Below are 22,397 nucleotides of genomic sequence, written 5' to 3'. Positions count from 1 at the left end.
GAGGAAGGATTTTATCATTAAACTTAAACCATGAGTCGGTTCCCGTTGTCTGCTCTGATTACAGACAGGCCTCTCTCTCTCTCCATCTCCCTCTCTTTCTCCTTCTCGTTCACCCTCTCTCAACTCGGACGGAGTCCGAACACGAGCTGCCCAGCCAGTGCGAGCGGTGATGTCTAGCCATCATCGCATCACGGCGTAGTCCTTCCAGGGACGTCGATACTGCGGTCTAGATATCCTGAAGGAGCCGTATACACCTTTATATGTAATCTCGCCTCCCTCATCCTCAACCGATGGATTTCATGCCTACATGTACTTCTAGTACCTGGCAAGCGTCCCCGCTGGTTAGGGTTCTTCCCGCTATAACATATGCGCGCAACGAATCGCGTGTGGACGACCGGGCTGTGTTCTTGCGCGGCTCGACTTGCAACCGAATATATTCACAAATTAAGTACCTGGTACACATGGCCATCGAGAGGATATGCCACTTGGTGTGTTCTTGCCTTGGCTTCCTTCCTTTTCGGGCAACAGCATCCCGCGGGAAGGGAGCACGACGTTACGTTATAATATGGGAACGACATGTGGAAAAGGATCCATGGAATTAGAATTTGGCCGCCTTTTAGACCGGTGTAGGGAGCGGAAATTGACGTCTTCTTCTCACTTCGCTGTGATCTCCTTGGGATCCCAAGCAGAAACAGGGCAGGGGTTTTTTCCCATTCCGCCTAAATGCAAAAGGCCCAAAGCTCACAAGTGCAAGCGTTTATGTAGTAAGCTGCGAAGCGACCAAGACGTTTTGTTCGTTGGACCAATGCCCATGCCGTCGCCGTCTTTGGGGGGGCATGATGCGGGTGACTGCTTCCCCGAACACGAGGGTTTTGGTCTAGTCGTCGCCCAGCCATTAACGAGAACTCGACCTGAGGGTGAGCTTAAGATAGGTCTACGATCCACCTGCTTTCCAGGTGGCTATAAGGTTCAATTGTTGCCAGCTATTGAACGGTTGACTAGCTGGGGATAGGGGCATTACTCCGGCGCTAGGATCCGACAGGCATGCCTGAGCTGCATATTGAGCTGCATACTGAGCTGCATGTGTCTACGGAGTAGACTTGGGGTACTGAGTGTGCAATCCGTTCCCTCGGGCATGGTGGGCATGACCTTCCAAACTCGGTCGAGTTCTTACCTATCCTGTCCTGTCCCGTCCCGTCACGCTGGATGCGAACCGATCTACGTGCCGTGTATGATCCTCTCCATGTCCGCAACCTACCAGCCGACTGGAATCTGCAGGTTTCCATAAAGGGGCACATTCCCCCGCCTGGACTTCTAACCCGCGGGTACCGTCCCAGTGCCGCTGTGGGACCGGCATGGCTTTGACAGGGGACATGAGATAATCAATAAACACGCGCAGGAAGCGACCTTCGATTCTCTTTCCATCTGTTGCTGTCTGAAACGTAACATTCCGCGGAATTCCCCCGACGTTGCCCATCTCTCTTGGCACGCATATTCCACATGCGATGGTTTGATAGAAGTACCTACCTACCATACCTCAGCTTAGAATAGTCCGAAAATCTTACGCGATGGTAACTCTTGCTTCCAGGAGTCGTACTCCGGGAGGTAGCGGGGCGAGGCCTCGGCCCGAGCAACCACCTCGCGGAGAGCCACCACCACCCCGATGATGCTATCCACGGTATGGTCCATGCATTTGATAAGCTTGACTTGCTCGGCCTCGTGATTGTCGATGGTAGCAGTTCTGTTAATGGCCGCTACTCCACCATCGTCGTCCTTGTTCATCTTGCTGCCGACCGACAAGCTGTCCACGAGCTGCGTGGCTTGACTCACCAGGTCGTCCGCGTGCCGTTCCCGGAGCCGGCAGGCGGCCAGGGCCAGCAGCGCGCACATGGCCTTGGCTTCGGGTAGCCCCGGGTGCTGCTGTTCCAGGGCCGACCGCACCCATATCAGTTCTGCTAACATGTCTGCGTTGTCTTTGTTGCCTGTCTTGTAGGTTCCATACAGCCATTCGGAGATATCAGTGTAGTACGTTACCTGAGATTGGCTGCAGTGCCGGCAGGGCAGCCCCGACTTGACGGTCAGTGACTGCGGTAGGGCGCTTCGTTCCTGCAACTTTCTCCACAGCTCGTGGACCTTGGGGTCCTTCTCAAGATGTCCACATGCCAGGAAGCGGAAGAGAATGGGGGCCATTTTCTTTTCGTCTTTTTTTCGTTTTCTGGAGATCCTAGGATCGGTCGTGCCAGGGGTTGTGATAAAGGAGGGAACCTGGACCACATGGGTGGTTGGCTAATGACTCCCCTTATTATAGAATTGCCTACAGTCTCTCGATAGTATCATCTTGAAGCTTCTTTGATCTTCACTGGTTCTAACAATGCAAATCTTTAATACGATGCCCGGTGGTCTCTAGATCACAGAAACAGGCTTTTCAGACGTCTTCCTTCAACTTTAACTCTTTGTTGCACTACACCAAAGCACTGGCAGTGACGTCTCCCTTGAGCTCTGGTCTTGTTTCTTCTGGAGGGAGTAGGCTTGCTGCCCACTTCCTGATGTACTCGCTCCATAGGAGGGCTAGCCCCTTGAGATCAGAAGACAACTCTACAATCGAATTATCTTGTTTGGCCAGCTCATGTATTGTGTTTTAAATCAGGGCTTACGTGAGTCAACCGAGCCATCCCGATGCAAGAGGTGGAAGTTCCTCGCATCATAACTCCAACGGCATTGGTTCGCGACGCAGCGCGGAAATGCGGATGTCAATATCTATAGTTACACTGCAGCCCGAGCTTGTTCATCACGGGCACCTCCGTCGCTTCGTGGTACTTTTGCCGGATCGGTAGCTATATTCGCTACCGGTATCGTACGGCTCCCGGGCACTATCGATTATAAAGTCCATGTATGTATATTTACTTGGTTCCACGGACAAACTCCCTTTCCCTTTCATCACTAACTTGCCTCTCATCATCACAACCGGCCGCTTCTATCAATGCGAAAATGACCGGAACCGAAATAGACGACCAATTCAAGGTCGTCATAGTTGGCGCAGGCGTCAGTGGTCTGATCCTCGCTCATGCCTTGCACAAGGCCGGCATCGACTACGTCGTCCTAGACAAGCACCCCGTGGCGCCCGCATGGGGTACCAGCATCAGCATGTACCCCAACGGCATACGGATCCTCGACCAGCTGGGGCTCTGTGACGTCCTGGATGCGAAGAGAGCCGAGATGTACGACTTTCACCTGCGCGGGGCGGACGGGAAGACCTACGATACCTACCCCTTCCTCAAGGAGATCTCAGATAGGTAGACAATCTAGCATCGTTCTTTTATTCCTGTTCTCGTACCCTTTCGGCAGGTTCGGCTGGGCGTGAGGTACTTGCTAACCTTGTTTGGCCATGCGACCGATAAAGTGGAGGGTATATCGCCATGACGATGGAACGAAGAGAATTCCTACAGACGCTGTATGATGAGCTGCCGGACAAATCCAAAGTGGTTGAACATGCTAGAGTCTCCGACATCATCGAAGAGGGGAGCCGCGTCAAGGTCGCCCTCACGGACGGCGTCATCCACGAGGGCGACATCGTGGTCGGCTGCGACGGAGTCCACAGCGCCGTACGGGAGCTCATGTGGGCGCGCGCCCACCGGCTTTCGCCAGGCCTGATCACTGTCGACGAGAAGCAGCGGATGACGGCGACGTACACCTGCCTACTTGGCATCGCTCCCTACCAGGACGGGGTCGGCGCCGTGTCCGTTAGCAGCGTTTCTCATAACGGGTTTTCTTTCCTGTTCTTAACGCAGCCGGATCACATATACTTTATAGTGCCCATCAAGCGACCCCTCGGGCAAGTGGGCAAGTATCCGAACCGCCTGCGCTTCACCGACGCCGATGTGGACAACGAAGCCGCGCGGCTTCTCGACTGCCCCGTCTCCGAGACGCTGGTGTTCGGCGATATCTGGAAGACTCGTACCCGGGGCCAGCTCGTGGCGCTCGAGGAGGGCGTCTTGTCGCGCTGGTCCTACGGCCGGACTGTACTGTGTGGCGACAGCGCGCACAAGATCACGCCGAACGCAGGGTTCGGCGGCAACATGGCCATGGAGAGCGCCGTCGTGCTGGCTAACGAGATCTATGCCACCGTACATCACCGTCAACGGGGCCAGCAGGAGCATCACCACCCAGGCCACAAGAAAGAGAGTCAGACGAAGCCCAGCGATGACGAGATCCGTCATGCGTTTCATACTTACCAGACCGTCAGCATGTCCAGGGTGAAGACGTTCTACTATATGAGCTGGATCTGGACGCGCATGCAGGCGTACGATGGTTGGGGTTGGTACATTGCTCAGCGATGGATTCTACCGTAAGTACTTACATATCCAGTCTTTGCTAGTTCCTTTCGCAAGGGGCCATCTCACCCAGTCCTAACCTCGCATTCTTCGCAGCCATGTGTGGGGATTCGGGACGAGGCAAGTTGCCGAGATCATGACGTTTGCTCCAAAGTTGAGCTACGTCCCCTTCAATGAACGGACAGGCAAGCTCGGCTGGAAGAAGCACGGCGGGGAGCATTCGGGGCAGATGGTGGCCAGGTCTCAGATGGAGTTTCCCAAGAGGAGCATTTCAAGTCGACTCGTCTTTTTTGTTGTCATGTTGGCCCTCATATACGCGGCAAGCTTCTGGTATAGTCGGCTAGGAGGTACGCTTTCATCGGACTAGGAATGCATCAGCTCGACAAGCCAGATACTGACAATGAGATGCTTAGCCCCATTGTCTACTCCGAGTGTGTACTCCAGCTTCTCTATAACTTCAACGCGTATACTGGCTATGGGTGCCCAAAAGTTCCGCCTTGCAGGACAGGGGGCCGTGCCAGTTGCTCATGAAACTAGAAATACTCAACCAGGCCTCCGGTTTCCTATTTAGGAAACATGTGATGGCTAGAGGTATCTAGCAAGAGTTGAAGCGCCGTTCCGATACGACTCCAGCACCCAAACTTACAAGTACCCCAAATCAGGAGACCAGGGTCCCGATATCCCAAAGGGGAAAGCAGTGCTGGTCAATCAATGCCTTCAAGAGCACTGTGAGTAATACACAGACATGTATGTATATATTGCGAAATACATGACCAGGGTTCCGACATCCTAAAATGGAAAGGGGGCGGGCTTGTTGCCCAAGTCTCACACAGACAAAGCTAAGCCAAGACGCGACACACACATGGCTTGCATGTATGACTATACTCTCTGCTCTATACGCTTGCTGAGACAACCAAGGGAATGCAGCTGCTCGGAATTGACCTTCGTAGCACGAGAAAGAGCTTACTGTATACTACTGACCGCCTAGTCGACTCCACAGTTCAGCTCGGAGGTGCTCCGGCCAGGACAGTGTTATTCTGCAACGCCAAGACGTCACAGCCATGCCATTGATTACATGGCGGTGTGAGGAGAAAGAAGGTGGTTCTTATGATGGTGACTACCTGCTGTCTCATGAATGCTGCGAGTGAGCCCATGGTGATGGTCTGAGTCTTCTGATCTTTAGCGTAGATGTGTCGCATACACTTACTAGGGTCCCGGTTTCCTAAAAGGGAAATCCCACAGAGGGAAAACACGACACGTAGTGCGGCTCAGCTGTCAAAACCGACGTCAAGTACTTATTGCAGTCCATGCTGGCTCAAGTTCCATAGCTGCTTAATCTTGCGGCCAGGGTGCCAACATCCGCATCGGGAAAGAAAGCACGGGGTGTGGCCAGGGTCTCTGTCTCCTGAATAGGGAAAACGCAACGGGGCTTGAATTCTTCTCCTCTCACCAAGTCCGTCCCGTGTTTGGTTCCTCCGGCTACAGTGTCTCAAAGACTGCTATATATGTGGCGTGCCCTGCCAGCTGAGTTGCTCTCGCGAATGATGTTGCGCGTAGATTGGTAACTGCCACCATGACTCCCGACTTCTGCGCTTCCGTGGCAAGCAATACCGAGCTCTAGAGGACAACGCTTTCGAAACCCGATGACGCTTCGCTCGACTCAACCATCATGGCGAATTGAGCAACAAGCGTCTCCCTTCTGATCGTCCAGCAAGTCCGACTGTATACGAAAATGTGCGTTAGGCAGAGCCAGTAGCGTGGCGGGGGCAATGGAGGGTGCTCACTCCCTTACTGGGCCAGGACGAACAATATTGCTTCTTCTCTCTATAAGCGACGGCGTGCTTCAAAGGGAATATACGAGCCACGAGGAGCCCGATCCCGGAACGCATGGTACACACGAAACATGATTGGGCATGAACGCGGCCAACCTCCAAGGCCACACACGCACACACGTATGCGTATGCGTACAGTATCGCCTCGGCCCAAGATGACAGTCCATTACCACCTTTCGCGACAAACACCGAAAGTGCGACGAGCAAACGCACACTCAAACAACGGACTGACGATCCTAGAGAATGAGAGGGCTTCCACTTCCGACCCGATTGCACCACTTTCCGCTTTCACCCCGGGGAAGGAGCCCCGGTCCGTCTAGCCAATCCCGAGGCCGGGCGAAACTCGGATACGACTTCCGCTTTCCTCTGCCAGGAACCTTCCCGTCGATTATCCATTCCTCATCACATGCGTTGTCTGATTGCTACGCGTCCAACACAGACTGACTAGCCACTCCTGTCTCGTTCTCCCAGCATCGTCATCGAGGTAAAAGAACACCGGCCCGACTCGACGTGGAATACTTGGACCATTCATACACAGCCACCGATATAGGGTACGGACCTTATCAGCGTAGTAATCGGAGTTTGTTGTGGCTCATCAATGTGCGTGGAAAGTAATATGTAGGTAGGTGAATTCCAAGGTCCAAGGACGGGCGAACTCTGTATGTATAGGGGGGCCACATTTCTTTATGCGGGACGAACAGACACACATAGTAAAGGATCGTCGGCAGGTACGTAAGCCGTCCGGTATTCGTTTCTATTTTCGATGGAGGTTTTGAAAAGCCGAAACGCTACATGGACACGAGACCCATCATTGCGTAAGATAATGTAGTAAAAAGAAGCCCATGCTTGTTGTTGCGCTTCTAGTATGCATAGATCAAGGGGATAGAGGCTCGCGCGGTTTGAGATGCAATACGTTGGCAAGGTTAATAGCAAGTAGGTAGGTTGGCTTTTTGTCATTCAAAAACATTGCATTTCTCGTTTCGATATCGAAGAAGATGCCTGTAACAGGAACAGAGGTCCTCCGAAAATAGCTTTGTCTGATCTCGACCATATACTTGGAAATGGTCTAACACGAATGGGCCCAAATCATAGAGAAGGCCGACCACCTGTGAGTTCACATCATTCCTATCCGGAGATGCCAAGTAAAACGCCATAACCGCTTGCTCCGTGCCTTGGAAAGAAATGATAAGTAGAAAAGAAAAGCAGGCTCGTTTCAGGGGTTGCCATAGTGGCCCTTGACGGATAAATAAAGATCTATCCAAAGTAGATACTCGAAGAAAATATATATGGGGGTATAGTAGGTGTCGACATCTCAACATCTGTGAGCGCCAGTGTTTTTAGTTTGTTTACACGCGATGTGAGTTGATGATAAATTCACGACGGTATTCTTCCTTTACTCTTTGACGGCATGCTGGTCCCCGAAGGGACTGGTGCATTCACGGGGCACCGAGGTCATCGAGCGTGGTGCCGAGGCCATCGAGTTCGTCCTACTCTCAGCTGCTCGACGGGTTGCTTCTTCGATCAAACCGCTCAGATCACTTTTGGTGCGAGGTGACTTGGGGGTTTTCGGGGATTTAGGAGGATCCGAGAAAGGCCCCTGGTCGACGGCTGGTGTATCCTCAATTACGGTAATAGCCTTCGATTCTCGGGTTGCAATTTTGGCTTTTGGTGAACCTTCGGCGCCTTCCGCTTCTTCAGCGATGGAATCTGTCGGTGTCTTCGTCTTGATGGAGACCTGCTTAGGGCCGCCACTGCCACTACCAACACGGACGACCTGAGGACGGACTGCTGTGGCCGTCGATGCGCTTGCGTTCTTGAAGAAAGTTGCCCCAATACTGAAAGCTGGCGATGGAGGAGGCTTCTCGAATTTCGAGTAGTCAACCGAGGGCACAGGCGGTGTAACGCTTTCGCCGCTGCTACCGGCCTTCGATTTGACACTAATAATCGATGGCTTCAGGAGAGTACCCTTTTGCGCAGGCATAGGCGAAATCACCGCGTTCTTGCCGTATATTGTCGAGGCAACGCTGGAGCGAGGAGCGTAGGAAGTGCGAGCGAACGAAGTACGATCACTGTAGCCCGAGATGCCAGAGTATGTCGAATCGCGAAGATCGCCAGGCACGAAGAAGTGCTGTTCCTGGTAGGGCGAAGGGCTTCCCGACTCGGAGTGAGCGAGAGGGATCGGCGGCACGGGAGGAACCAAGACGGTCGGCGAAGTAGGCGTGGCACGATTGGTGACGCCGGGGATATAGGCGATCTGGATGATGTTCGAAGCCCGTGTAAGAACCGTAGAGGCGAGGGAATGAACCGAGTGCGTTGATTGCCGTGCTGACCGCCTGGAGGCCATATCGTCACCGGCTCTCTCCTTGCTGTGCTCCGGATCTGTTTGCCATTGCTCGCCCTGGTAATCTCCCCCGCTTATTCTTTATACAGAATCTCCAGACCAGGTATGTGACGATGGCGATGGCGGCCAGCCCTCCGATGACACCTCCGACAATGGCGCCCGTATTCGGCGTTGAACTGCTACCAGAGCCTGAAGACTTTTGATTCACCGCGTCCGGGTCAAGTGCGCAATAGGCTTGCGGGCATGCGTGGCATGATTTCGACGTGAACTGGCAGACCTCGGTGTCTTTACACTGAGGACATGTTGGACTAACATTCAGACAGTCTAGACAGCCTTCTTGTCTGGCGAAAAGAGAAGGGATGGTATCTACGACTCCGAGTTAGTTCCATTCGCAGACGTTGACTGTCAACGGCAGTGGGGTCTCACCAGATGCGAATCCCCCCATGTCTCGCCATTGTGGGCAAGCGTAGAGACGACAAGTTTTGAAAATTGAAAAGCGAGGGGGTTAAGATAAGTATCAATTGTCGCCAACAGGAAACCGGATGGTTATTCGAAGGTATGCGAATACGCTTGGCGAAGAGCAAGGTGGCTCGGTGATGACCCTGGCTATAGCGAGCACCTTTTCGAATAGTGTCCCACTGCGATTGATTACTTGCAGCAGCGGCGTGATTGCTTCCAACAATGTCCAACAACCTCAACGGCGTTCCGGATGGGCAATGGGCGACCGATGAGGGCGTACGTCGAAATGCGGTGGTGAAAAGGGGTGGGGGATAGACAGATGGCTGGTTGTTTGGCTGACGAGGCTTGCTTCACTTGGGTTGCCGGGCGCAGGTGATATGCGTAGAGAATCAAATTGGAAACGAGTGGACTGAGAGACTAGCTCAAAAGAAATGGAACGAGACCGGAGTGGCTCTTAGATGGTCATCAAATGCATCTGTAGCGCCGGATGGAAGTCGACGTCAAGAAGAGAGCAATGACAAATGATTGATGCGAGATGTTTGGCAGAAAGAGGCGCTCGCTCTGTCTCTCGTGGTGGTGGTAAAAGAAGAAGAGAATGGGATGAATACACTGGCTTGGGCCTCTCTGGTTCTCGACACGGGAGACGGAACAAGAGAAACGAACGAACGAACGAACGAGCGGGTCGATGGATGGATGGATGGATGGGGTGAGAGAGAGTGCAGTGCGTGTGAGCGTGTGTGTGTGTGTGTGCGTGTCTGGGTGTGAGGTCCGCCCGGGGGTGCACTCAGCTGATTCAGGGAATCAGGAACGAAAGATGGCAGGAAACGCCAAAGATTGCGGGTGCAGTGGCACTCTTAGCGAAACAGGTCGAGAGGGGCCTCTCTGGCCTCCTATTCGCCCGACTCGCCCAGCATGCCGCCAAGGTAGAACCAAGGAGGGTGGCATCCTTGAAGGCGTTCAGGGAAGGCCAGGGCCGTCCAGGGACGAGAGGCCCACTCGGATCAGGAAGAGGATGGAAATGACCACCGGCTGCGCTTTGCACCAATCTGACCGTCTAGCCGTCTAACGATCTTGTTATTGCTCACACCCCTCCTCGGAAATTTCATCGTGGCAGAGGCCAATCAGACGCCGCCGTGCTCCCGCTAGGGCGACATTGGCGAGACCCCGGGCGTATGTTGAGGGGCCTGCAGGTGGGCGGTTGGCTCTCGGATTGTCGCCATCCCTGCTGCTTCCGCCGACCCTGCTGGCTGCGTGCGCTCTTTTTAGTTGAACGAGTCCCTATTTTCATGCATCTCATCATGAGCCAGAGCTGAGATCGACAGTCGATGGGAATGTTCTGGCCAAGACCGCCCATGCAAATAGCTTATCCGAGACATGAGACAGCCGACCATTTTCAATCTGGCATTCTTTGACAGCCATCCATCCCGCCCTCGACGAAGGAAAGAAGAAAGCAATGCTCGGGACGAAAAAGAAATCGACCCAATCTAACCCGGGCGATTTCGCCAGCAGTCGGAGATTTCGTACATACATAGCGCATAGGCTCCAAGGAGAGTTGGCACTTTGGCGCCCATGTTGCATTCAAGGACGGGCCTTGGTGTGGAGGAAGGGTTGCGTTGACGACACCTCAGAGTAGCAACCAGCATTTGGCACACCAAGTCCAATGCTTGCATCAATTCACTCAATTCGTTCAATCCATTCAGTCCATTGCGAAGCCAGCCAGCCCAGCAAACCCCAGCCGGCCTGGAGCATACCACCTACCACCTACGCTAAGCCCCCCGAAGCCCCCCAAGCGCCCCCCCCAAGCGCCCCCCTCAGGTTCCCCCCTGCACCCTGTCAGCTAGCCCCAAGCACCAAGCAGTGCCCAAGGAATTGTTCAATGAACGAAACAGGAGACAGGGCCTACAAGTGCAACGATACCCCCGCCTCTGATTGATTGTTGTTTCCCAGATTAACTGCCCATATTAATAAAGTGTCGGTCGTTCTACTAATACACACATGATCCTGCCCTTGCCTATTTGCCGAGATTAATTAACCTGAGGCGCCTTGGTGCCAAAGGCCATACTTATATCGACATGGACGCAAAAAGCATTCAAGCGACGCTTGGTCGCTCCTGCCATTGGCCCAAGCCTAGATATCGTTAATTCCCGGTGAAACATTTGCCGGCATGTGTAAGGCAAAGAACGAAACTGATGAGAATGGAACCGCGATCGAACCCCTCTCAGTGCGCCACTTCGTCTTTCGCAGCCAAACTTGGTCAGGGCGCGCTTGGAATATTGTATTACTCTACAACTTGGGTCTTGTGCGGCTACGCACTCAGGCCGTACTCCCTACTACCTTGCCGTAGACTCGGAGCCTCAGCCGTTCTGATCTTGCAAGCTGGCCTTTACCTGACGGGCAAGCCGGCCTGGAGTTGTGGCGTCGTTTCATCTCGACCTTTTTGTTTCCCGCGCAAATTCCAAGTGACTGCCCCTCTCGCTGGCAACGAGAGGGGGCTGGCGGGACAGGGAAACAACCCCAAACGTTTGACTGTAGACAGAGATAGGGAGAGTGGTGTCACGAGAACTGACTGCATTGCATTGTACTGTCCGCCAGGGCCAAGGTTGTACCTCAACTACGTAAACCTAAGCCGCCTATTCGTATTCACAGGGCGAAGAAGCTTGATTGGTTATTTCCCGTACGTCGCCTGCTATCCCCCAACTGAGATGGATGCCTCGCACGACATTACAGTTTCCGCCAATACCGACCATGGGATTCTCGTGGAGTTTGTGCCTGACCTGGCGGGCCAACTTTATGTTAAACTCGGGTCTGGCAATCCGGTCTGATACATGCGTGGACTTCGGTGTGGGATCAAAGAAGGAGGGAGGGCACTTGGACGATGTTAATGTTCAAGTTTATTGCTTACTTGCAGTGCTTTAAGATATAAGATCATGGTGTTTCGCCCGCTCTTTCTCCAGTTTATTTACGTTGCCGTGTTATGGTCCCGAGTCTCATGAAGGGTTTGCAATGATATCGTCCAGCCTGCTCTCGACTCTAGACACTATATAGCAACACTCTATTATCAGTGTATCAGTCAGCTATCCCTGGCCATCCTATTTTCAACCCGACAATCGGACTCAGACTATGGACATAAGCGGAACTTTGGGGCTTAATCTGCCGGTATCATATATGATTTTTGATGCTCGTCAATCATGCAGGGTGAATGGGACAAGGCCAAAAGCTACGTCCCAAGCTGCCTCTCCATTAAGTCGTTACCTGTAGCCCGAAAATTACCCCCACGCCCGAGCCGAGGACCGAGATGGAATCGTGCCATGGCTAGCAGAGTTGCGAAGAGGGGGCTCAAAAGGCAACCGCCCCTAGGGTGACAATTTTGGGGGTCTTTGTACCAGCTAGGTTGCTTCCAGCGGGCGTATATTGCGCCAACGAAGGTTAGCGAAGCTATCCATACGACTCATAATCAGTGATCTGGATAGATTTGTTCTGCCCCTCAGGGTGCTTATATGGAAGCTGTTCTTGAATGTCGTTCAGGTTCACCTTCGAGACAAAGTTATTTGTTCGATGACAAGTCTCTGTCCTCCAGGGTCGCTGGCCTATAAATAGCATCCCTCCCAGATGAACTAGAACTCATCGCTGAAAGTATGGTAGAGAACTTTTGACTTGTTCTATAAAAGGTCATCCCTGGGAATGATCATAATTGTCGAATACTCGCTCCGCTTATCAGTTTCTAGTTTCGGCCCCCGATGTTTTATGTGTCAGACTCCCCCTTCCGCAATTGAGGCGAAGGATTGAGGCAACCCAGGGGTTCAACAGTTTCAGGCACTGCTTACGAGTATGCTTGGGCTCCTTGTGCGAATGCCACTATGGCCAGCTTATGGTCTGGCTATGTGAAGGGTTTGGTGGGAATAGCGACATGAGGGTTACCCTCAGCAACTCAAAGCAAAGTCGAAAGGACCCTCACGGTTTCAAGAGTGGACGCATCTACATGAAAAGCATACCAATATATACACCAGTAGTAAAGTTCAGGACAGCAGTAATAGGCACACGATGGCAATATTTCTGCTATCAATGAAGCCGATCAACGAGTTAAATGAGGACTAACAACATAGGGGCTTAGCAAAAGTAGCCTCTCTTCTGATCGTTTGTTAAACCTGGCATTATCCTTCTAGTCTTTGAGGCTCAACGTCCCCTTTTGGGCTTTGGGTTAATAGGGGGTCATATCCTACGTTCTTTTTACAGCCCCTTAAGGTTATAACCAGGTTCCACTACTCGGCTGCTGCGCTGTGATCCAAAGTTAACGCCGTTGTACACCTTGACCGGCCCTAGTCTATATTATAACCCGACTACCCTGTCGGGAGTAGGCGAATGTAGTCGTGATGTGCGAGATCTCTGAGTATTTACGGCAGTGATTTTGAGCACAGAGCGGTCGGACGGCGTGTGGCTCATCACTGCCCTGGCCTCATCTCAGCGAATGTTGCAAACCTTACAAACCTCTGTTTCATCAGCGTACTGAAAACGATGCACATATTCATGCGCGCTATTCTACATGATGATGTATGACCTAAAGCGAGGTTCTACTTCCTGTCCCCTTATCAGTCCGACATTCATCACAACCGCTGGAAAGAGACGAGAAAACAGAGGCGTTGGATGGATGGCTACGATTCGCTACTTGCCTAGCAAGGCTGCTTCAATTCACACAACTCTTCATATACTGGATCATGAGGGACGTATGAACATCAACACGCTTCTCAATGTATACCGGGACTGCTGTGTACGGACCTGCAGTAATCACCGTCTTAACTTATTTGATACATCCGCGGAAGAATTTAGGCATCATCGCTGGCGGGTATCATCCCGACATTCTAGACCCTCTATCGTGCGCCCAGCTGTGGTCTGTCAAATTATTTATTCCAATTCGAAATAAGCTTACGAGCTAGACAGATCTTCCAAGAGCGCTGCTTGGTACATATTAAAAACTGGAATGGACGACTGGAAAGAAGGAGAGACCATGAAGCAGGGCTGCGCCCAGACGAGACCGGCCTGGCGCGCCCCTATCTTTTCCACTTTCGACAGTATTCTATCGTATTTCAGCATTAGCATGCGGCAACTGCCATTCAAACTCCATCTCGGTGAAATACTCAAAAGCCAAGGATCTTGCCGAGGTCTCAAAAGCTGGGGATACCTCCGCCAAGCATCACCCCAACGTTGCGTACCCATCTGCTAGCACGACGGCCGCCCATTGAGTCCAGGGTCGCAGACAGATGCCCATAGTGGTTGCTTTTGGCCGTTTCTACGTATATGAGAACACATTTTTGCGCTTCTTCTTTGGCGTGGAAGCCCACGACTAGAGCTGAGTCTCGGTCAGCTAATCATCAAAGTGAAAGGGTAGGGGGGAAGGAAGAACCCGAGGCGGAAGGACTAGGGGAGCATGGGAATATGAGAAAATGAGAAGAAACAACACACGCGGAGGAAACCGAATGACAATACGAAAGCCCGCCCAACAAAAGTGATCTCGCAGCTGTAAAATCAAGATCGTACAGATATACGGACATGAACCATCACTATTGAATTAATTATTAGACGTGGGAAACCTCATATCGTCTACTGCTCTAAGAGCATGGAGGCAGGCCATTGGCATCGAACACTCCTTCAAGTAGTAATCGTCGCTATCCTGCAATGTGGACGCGACGACCTCGAATGGAAAGCCCAGGAGCTGTCTCACTGGATGGTTGACGACAACGTATTAGCTGCAACGCGACAGTTGGATATGCAACAGAGACGGGATGAGTTGACAGCGGGATAGCACGTGACTCTTGTTGTCGTGGAGATGGATGGTAGGACGGCAATCACCGCCCCGCAATCTGTGAATCTCGGGCCGAAACTTCGAGAGCATTTGTGTGCCAAAAGTGTCTGCCTAATTGTGTGAAGCAGCGAGCCGTAAATAGGCCTGAGATATTTTCATGGTATACTACGTAGAGGATAGAGGAGTCTCCCGAACAGTAATGGTCCCTCTTGGAATTGCAATTTGCATTGACGAGAACCAAGGAGCTTACTAAGAACTTGAGGCAATGGATCCAACTTCAGACTGCTAGCTGGCTACCTAGCATCGGCCACTCCCTTTCGGCGGCGGCCGAAATGGGACAAATCTACAAATCTGCTAATACGAACGAACGAATCAACCTTGATGTTTGGGGTGGCGGTGGCAGAATAACCCAAGCATCAAATGTTGGTGACACGCCTGCATACACGTACATCGTAGTTGGACGCGGGCATCGCCTCAATTCCAACCCCACAGGGCGACCGTCTTTTTGCTATTTTTAATTTAGCCCCTGACTTCTAGAAGGGCAGCTGGCAGCACAAGTCAAAGCTGCACCCTGTTCTCATCCCAACAGCAGCCTACATAACTTGTCGGACGTATTACAACACGTGTGAAGAACCCTTTCGAGCGTTGTGCTGTGTCTCACTGTCCGTACCAAACCCAATCGATCGATTATGATTGAATTGCAGATTGATGTGTCTCAAGGGCATAGGAAGCTCACGTAAAGAGAGAGTTGGTCAGAAGCGAGGATCATCAAGTACTCTAGAGAAAACAGCCTAGGGTGAGATCTAAAGTTTCAGGCTAGTCTGCTCCCGGTTTAATAAGGCTTGACGGGCCAAAGTGAGCGTCCAGAGCAGTGTGGGCAGTAAGTAGGCAAGAAGTCAAGCCAAAACCAGGTGCCAAGTGCCAGTCATCCAGTCGGGGGCTGCTGTTGCACTCCAGTGGAAAAGGGGGAGGATAGCAGAACTAGAGTCGGTCATGCTTGGACGCATCATGCGGCTAGGCGGCTGGCTACTGGCTGCTGGCTGCTGGCTTGTTGCTCGTTCACATTGTGGCTGTATCTCAGTTCCTGGCTCCAGCCTGTGCGCGTAGCCACTATTTTCTCACATCGGCGGAGGGATTCGCGTCCTTGCCTGGGTATGAAGGGTATGCTGGGAGCAGCACTGGGGGTTCCAATATGATCAGAGTACAGACCACAACACGCACAGCTCCCCCTCTGTTCCAACTAGATCAAATAAAAAGTACACCAGCCACCCTGACAACCTGACTCGTCCATGTTTGCTTGCCGTGTGTCTCGAGCACATGTCCCCAACAACCACCTGCACAACGCTGCGCACATTCGATGAGAAAAGGAACCTATCCAAGCCGGTTTGGTGCTCTGCTTGCCCGTGATGCGGTCATGCGCCCATGGGAAGGGATCGGGTTTGGGATGGCAGCTCTGACGTAGGCAAAGGCAAGGTAGGGGGAGAGTCTAAGACAACAAAACAGCTTTGGAGGTCGGTCACCTCTGGACCGGTTGGTTGGAATTATCAGGGAACGAGTTCTGGAACGGGCAACGTGCATGGTCACAGTGTGGGCGTGCCACGGCAATTGCGAGATCTCAGGTACAGCAGGGCAGAGCGACAGAGAAGGGCAGTAAATGGCAGCAAAAGAGAATACCTGCCATCGGCTCAGCGACAGTGCCGAACGGAAGCCAATTATACTGTGACTCCGCCCGCAGCGTGTATGCAAGTTTTAGCTCCCCCTTCTCCTATCCATGCGATGCGCCGCGTAGCCAACGCATGTTGTGTTGTGTGTGCTGCGTCTGCGTGGAGGTGTGTTTACTAGACTGCCCCGACTCCGAATGCCTGCGTTCGACGAGCGATTTCGTTACTGTTGTGGTTGATTGCAGGGCAAAGCAGAGGCTGACGAGACCCATGTCTAATAAAGAGGAACATTCACTTTCTTTCTTCGTAATACGGGTTGATTGCTGCTGTTGTTTTTTTCCCGTTCTCTTGTTGCCCACCTCAACCCTCCCCTCCCCCCTGCTCCAAAAAATCAAGGCGCCTTGTTCACCCCATAGCATAGCTGAAGGGTGCTCCGTTTTATTCTGTAAGAGGCCACCCCGTTAGTCCCGAAAAGTGCTGGCCATCCCAAACCAACCCTGAAAAAAATACGAAGCTGTCTCTTCACTTCTCCTGAACCCGAACGACACACGGGTCGACAAATCGTAATTCCCATCATCGAACTTACTTCTGTCAAGCTTCATCTTCCCCCCCATCAACAACATCCCATCGAACCCCTTGTGCACTGTTGTTGTGCATTTGGGTCGCTTCGTCCCATCTAGTGTCTTGTTGCTTGTTGCCTGTCTTCTTTGATTAGCCCTTGCCTTGATTTGTAGCCTTTGCTACTGCAAACAGGTCACAATCGCTACCTAGGCCTGCAGAACTTCTTTGTTCCCTTGCCAGACCTCCCCTAAGAACCTGGCCTCTCCTTCTCAACTCTCGTTCGCCATTCTCGTGCAACTGAACATTGACAGAGCACCGGGTCCATCAAGCTTTGAAGCTCCGGTGACGCCTGTCTACGACACCCCCGTACACCGTCACTCGCTCTTCCCTTTTGCTATCACTCGCCTGAACCCAGGCTACCCCATCGGCATCATGGCGTACAATGGCCATAATAACGAGTATGAGGGCCACAGGATGCAGGACATGCCTGCTAACAGCGCGGTAAGCTTAAGCACAGCCTGCATTGCATCTTCGCGGGTTTGTAAATCACGAAGCTAACGGGAAGCGATTCTCGCTTGTAGTACCACATCCCTCCCCAACAGGAGCAAGATGATGACGAGACTCAGCGGCATTTGCTGAGCAGCAATGCCCCCTATCAATATGACCAAGACCGTTTAGGTGCTGGTACTCCTCCCGCCCGCCCGGTTTCAGCCTACAGTCTCACCGAGTCCTACGCCCCTGGAGCCACAACCACACCTCAACCACCAGTCTACAACTCCGAGTACGCTGCACAGGGTGGTTTCCCTCAAGGGCATCAGCTCGAGGATACGGGCTACGGATACGGCAGGCCCGCATCGACTGTGAACGGCGATGACGCTTGGGTACGACGCCAGCAGCCTGGTGGTGCCGGCGGCGGTGGCGGTCTGGGACGATCCAAGACCAGAAGGGTCAAGCTTGTTCAAGGTTCCGTCTTGAGCATCGACTATCCTGTTCCCAGTGCCATTCGCAATGCAGTCCAGCCCAAGTACCGCGATGTCGAGGGCGGTACTGGAGAGTTCGTCAACATGCGATACACCGCTGCTACTTGCGACCCCAACGACTTCACCCTGAAGAACGGTTACGATTTGCGCCCGAGAATGTATAACAGACACACCGAGTTGCTGATTGCCGTGACATACTACAACGAAGACAAGGTGCTGTTCGCGCGTACGATGCACGGTGTCATGCAGAACATTCGCGACATTGTCAACCTGAAGAAGTCGACTTTCTGGAACAAGGGCGGTCCCGCCTGGCAGAAGATTGTTGTGTGTATAGTTTTCGATGGTATCGACAAGGCCGACAAGGACACCCTCGATGTTTTGGCTACTATTGGTGCCTACCAGGACGGTGTGGTCAAGAAGGACGTCAACGGCAAGGAAACCGTAGCCCACGTCTTCGAGTATACCACCCAGCTGTCGGTCACGCCTAACCAGCAGCTTATCCGACCCGTGGACGAAAGCCCGCAGACGTTGCCCCCTGTCCAGATGATCTTCTGCTTGAAGCAGAAGAACACCAAGAAGATCAACTCCCATCGCTGGCTGTTCAATGCCTTCGGCCGTATCCTGAACCCCGAAGTCTGCATTCTGCTCGATGCGGGAACCAAGCCTGGCACCAAGTCGCTGCTTGCGCTTTGGGAGGGTTTCTACAACGACAAGGATCTCGGCGGTGCTTGTGGCGAAATCCATGCTATGTTAGGTGGGTTTTAACAATATTTTGAAAAGGGTACTTTATTTTCTAACAAAGATACAGGTAAGGGCGGCAAGAAGCTGATGAACCCGCTCGTGGCCGTTCAAAACTTCGAGTACAAGATCTCCAACATTCTCGACAAGCCCCTGGAAAGCTCTTTCGGTTACGTTAGTGTGTTGCCTGGTGCTTTCTCGGCCTACCGTTTCCGTGCCATTATGGGACGCCCCCTGGAGCAGTACTTCCACGGTGACCACACCCTCTCCAAGATTCTTGGTAAGAAGGGTATCGACGGCATGAACATTTTCAAGAAGAACATGTTCTTGGCTGAGGATCGTATCCTCTGTTTCGAGCTGGTTGCCAAGGCTGGCTCCAAGTGGCATTTGACTTACATCAAGGCCGCCAAGGGTGAGACCGATGTGCCCGAAGGTGCTCCTGAATTCATCAGTCAGCGTCGTCGATGGCTCAACGGTTCCTTCGCCGCTAGTTTGTACTCGCTGATGCATTTCGGCCGTATGTACAAGTCCGGCCACAACATCGTACGCATGTTCTTCTTCCATGTCCAGCTTCTCTACAACATCGCTCAAGTCGCCTTCACCTGGTTCAGTTTGGCTTCCTACTACCTCACCACCACTGTCATCATGGACCTTGTCGGTACTCCTACTGCAGGAGGTCCGTCGAGTCAATTGCATCATGGTTGGCCGTTCGGTGATCGCGCTACGCCCATCATCAACATGATCCTTCAGTACCTGTACCTGGCTTTCGTCATTATGCAGTTCGTGCTGGCGCTGGGTAACCGTCCTAAGGGTTCCAAGTGGCAATACATCTCGTCTTTCGCGCTCTTCGGTTTCATCCAGCTGTATATCCTCATCCTTTCCGGTTACCTTGTCGTCAACGCCTTCAGCAACTCACAGGTCAACTTCGAAGATGATTTGAAGCAGCTCTTGACTGGTCAATCCCAGGTGGCTATTATTCTGCTCGCCTTGTTCGCCACCTTTGGTCTGTACTTTGTGGCCTCATTCATGTACCTTGATCCTTGGCACATGTTCCACTCTTTCCCAGCTTACATGGTGCTCATGTCCACGTACATCAACATTCTCATGGTGTACGCGTTCAACAACTGGCACGATGTTTCTTGGGGTACCAAGGGTTCAGATAAAACAGATGCGCTTCCATCAGCTCAAGTGGTTAAAACGGATAAGGACGAAGCCGCCATCGAGGAAGTCGACAGGGACCAGGAGGATATTGACAGCCAGTTTGAGGCTACCGTTAAGCGTGCTCTGGCGCCTTTCATTGAAGTAGAAGAGGATGAGAGTGCCGATCTCGATGACTCGTACAAGGCTTTCAGAACGTCGCTGGTTCTGGCCTGGCTGTTTTCCAACGCACTGCTTATTGTGGTCTTGACCAGCAACAGCTTTAATACTTTCGGAATCGGAGTAAGTAACAACCAACGTTGGCAACTCGTGATGAACCTGATGCTAACATTTTCTAGGGTACTACAACCAAGCGAACCGCCGCTTTCTTCCAGTTCCTCCTTATCTCCACCGCCATTTTGGCTGTTGTCCGTTTCATTGGTTGCGTCTGGTTCTTGGGTAAGACTGGTCTTATGTGCTGCTTCTCCAGGCGGTAGACGAGTCTTTGCCGAGGACTATGCGGCGGGCCCAGGTCTGCTGCCCGAATCGAGTTGTTGTATACATGGTTTCTTGAGTTTGGGCCCGGCGTCAGCAATGATGATTCCCCGCAAAGGACGGAGGGAAAAGAAGAAGAAGAAGTTTGGAAGGGGGCCATCCCCCTCAGCTACGATGGACGACAAGTTCTAAAAAGGCCTGGATGGGCTGGTCGAAACGAGTGCTATTAATCGAGGCGTTTTGATGTCTTCTCTTTTTCTAGATACTGGTATAATGAGATAAAACCCCACATAGCTATAGGCGTTGTATAATTCATATAACTTGACAGATAATCGGATTGTCTTTGCTATGCTCCGCACTCATTATACTACACTTTGGGCCATGTTAGGGCAAGCTTTACGAGGCGGTCGTTCAGAGTTCAGGCAGGAACCAACTGAGAGCAAATCAAGCAGTGACGTGCTAAGCCAGGCTTAAGTGTATTTTATTGCCTAAGGCTGAGCGCCCCTCCATTTGTGGTACCGTCTGGCTGGCAAGGCTCTGTCTGCCTAAGCATTAGCCATTTTCTAGGTAAACTTATCGGATTCCCCTCCACCCACTTAACCACTACCATCATCACTACCGACTTTCCATTCTCCGACACCGACACGCACACGCACACGCACACGCGACCGACTGACTACCTATACAAACTGCATTCGCTCCGTCATTTTCTACTTGGCACCTGCCACCAGACAACTCGGACCAAGTTCCTTTTACACTTCGGCAATTTGTGCCAGAAAGATCAGGTCGCCCACCTAAAGCGCCTGTCGCCTTACTTTCCTCCCGACGACATCATCCAAGAGTTCGTGACCTCAAGACACCGTCACCGATACTACTGCCATCATGTTGAAGATATGGTCTTTGGTGCGCCCCACCCTTGCATTTCACCATTGTGAAAAGAAGCGACAGAGACTGACACCATGCGCAGAAAAAGGAGCAGCAAAAGAAGGATAACGATGAAGCTGCTGCCGGGGGCAAGAAAAAGAAGGTTACCGCCGCCCAACTGCGAGTTCAAAAAGGTATGATGCCACAAGCAAATCCAGCTTTTAAATCCAGATGGACGTTGTCCGGGCTGCCCTTGCGTCTAAGACTAACGCTGCAACTTCTTCCTAGATCTCAACGAGCTCTCGCTAGGTAGTACTATGTCGACGGAATTCCCGGACCCCGACAATATCCTCGAATTTATCCTTACCATCACGCCTGATGAGGGCCAGTACACCGGCGGCAAATTCACCTTTTCTTTCAACATGAGCGCAAACTACCCCCACGAGCCGCCCAAGGTGCGCTGCCAGCAGAAGATCTACCACCCCAACATCGATCTGGAGGGCAAGGTCTGCCTGAACATTTTGCGGGAGGACTGGAAGCCCGTACTTAACCTGAACGCCGTCATTGTTGGGTTGCAGTTCCTGTTCTTGGAGCCCAACGCCTCAGATCCGCTGAACAAGGAAGCCGCCGATGACCTGCGCCAGAGCCGCGACAATTTCCGGCGGAACGTAAAGAATTCCATGGCCGGCGGCTCTATACGCGGCGTCACATATGACAGGGTGCTCCTGAAGTAGGATACACTGAGCACTTCTATTTCGTCGACACCGGCCGCCCTCCCTTTGCCGGAACAACGCGCCGGCCCTCGTCCGTCATTATTTCCTAAATTCTTTTCCTCGGCACCGAGTTCTCCCTTCCCATGGAAACGGGAAACATAACTTCACTGCCCGGCAGACCATGACGGGACATATCCTGCTGCTGCGGATGGAGGATTTATTGATTCCGACCTCTGTCGAGGGCAGGTGGTTTCGGTACGAGGCGTTGCAGTTTAGCGGCATTTGCTTTTGCATTTTTTTTTTGGTGAAGCTTGGGGTTTGGAGTCGTGGGAGGCTCCTACAAGATTTGATGCTTTTCCCCGAGTTACTTGATCCGGGCTGTTTCTACGCATAGCATGAGGGCAGCACTATAGACACAGGATGGCAGAATATAATTACTTTCGGCGACACATGAATGAATGAGATGTGTGCTGGCTGACGTCGTCATC

General features: G+C 52.3%; 5 protein-coding genes across 5 annotated transcripts; 3 read left to right on the top strand and 2 right to left on the bottom strand.

Annotated features, from left to right (window-relative positions):
• Positions 1-1,542: 1,542 nt before the first annotated feature.
• PG998_005395 (uncharacterized protein) lies at positions 1,543-2,190 on the bottom strand (the record flags this gene model as incomplete). Its single annotated transcript, XM_066872213.1, has 1 exon — positions 1,543-2,190. One exon carries the CDS (start codon positions 2,188-2,190, stop codon positions 1,543-1,545), a length of 648 nt encoding a protein of 215 aa, XP_066732310.1.
• A 798-nt stretch (positions 2,191-2,988) lies between these two features.
• Positions 2,989-4,698, top strand: PG998_005394 (uncharacterized protein; the record flags this gene model as incomplete). The annotated part of the gene is made up of 3 exons (XM_066872212.1): positions 2,989-3,293; positions 3,497-4,345; positions 4,428-4,698. The coding sequence occupies 3 exons, from the start codon at positions 2,989-2,991 to the stop codon at positions 4,696-4,698; spliced, it is 1,425 nt and encodes a 474-aa protein (XP_066732309.1).
• A 2,858-nt stretch (positions 4,699-7,556) lies between these two features.
• On the bottom strand, positions 7,557-8,507 carry PG998_005393 (uncharacterized protein; the record flags this gene model as incomplete). The annotated part of the gene is made up of 1 exon (XM_066872211.1): positions 7,557-8,507. One exon carries the CDS (start codon positions 8,505-8,507, stop codon positions 7,557-7,559), a length of 951 nt encoding a protein of 316 aa, XP_066732308.1.
• Positions 8,508-17,414: 8,907 nt separating this feature from the next.
• PG998_005392 (chitin synthase 1) lies at positions 17,415-20,334 on the top strand (the record flags this gene model as incomplete). Its single annotated transcript, XM_066872210.1, has 4 exons — positions 17,415-17,483; positions 17,564-18,716; positions 18,771-20,140; positions 20,197-20,334. The coding sequence occupies 4 exons, from the start codon at positions 17,415-17,417 to the stop codon at positions 20,332-20,334; spliced, it is 2,730 nt and encodes a 909-aa protein (XP_066732307.1).
• An 880-nt stretch (positions 20,335-21,214) lies between these two features.
• PG998_005391 (E2 ubiquitin-conjugating enzyme) lies at positions 21,215-21,930 on the top strand (the record flags this gene model as incomplete). The annotated part of the gene is made up of 3 exons (XM_066872209.1): positions 21,215-21,235; positions 21,300-21,390; positions 21,485-21,930. The coding sequence occupies 3 exons, from the start codon at positions 21,215-21,217 to the stop codon at positions 21,928-21,930; spliced, it is 558 nt and encodes a 185-aa protein (XP_066732306.1).
• Between the last annotated feature and the right edge of the window lie 467 nt (positions 21,931-22,397).

The sequence above is a fragment of the Apiospora kogelbergensis genome (genome assembly GCF_038363985.1).
Source record: "Apiospora kogelbergensis strain CBS 113332 chromosome Unknown utg000003l_segment0_segment0, whole genome shotgun sequence".
Taxonomy (NCBI): domain Eukaryota; kingdom Fungi; phylum Ascomycota; class Sordariomycetes; order Amphisphaeriales; family Apiosporaceae; genus Apiospora; species Apiospora kogelbergensis.
Note: the sequence above shows the minus strand (reverse complement) of the source record. Positions and strands in the feature narration are given on the sequence as shown.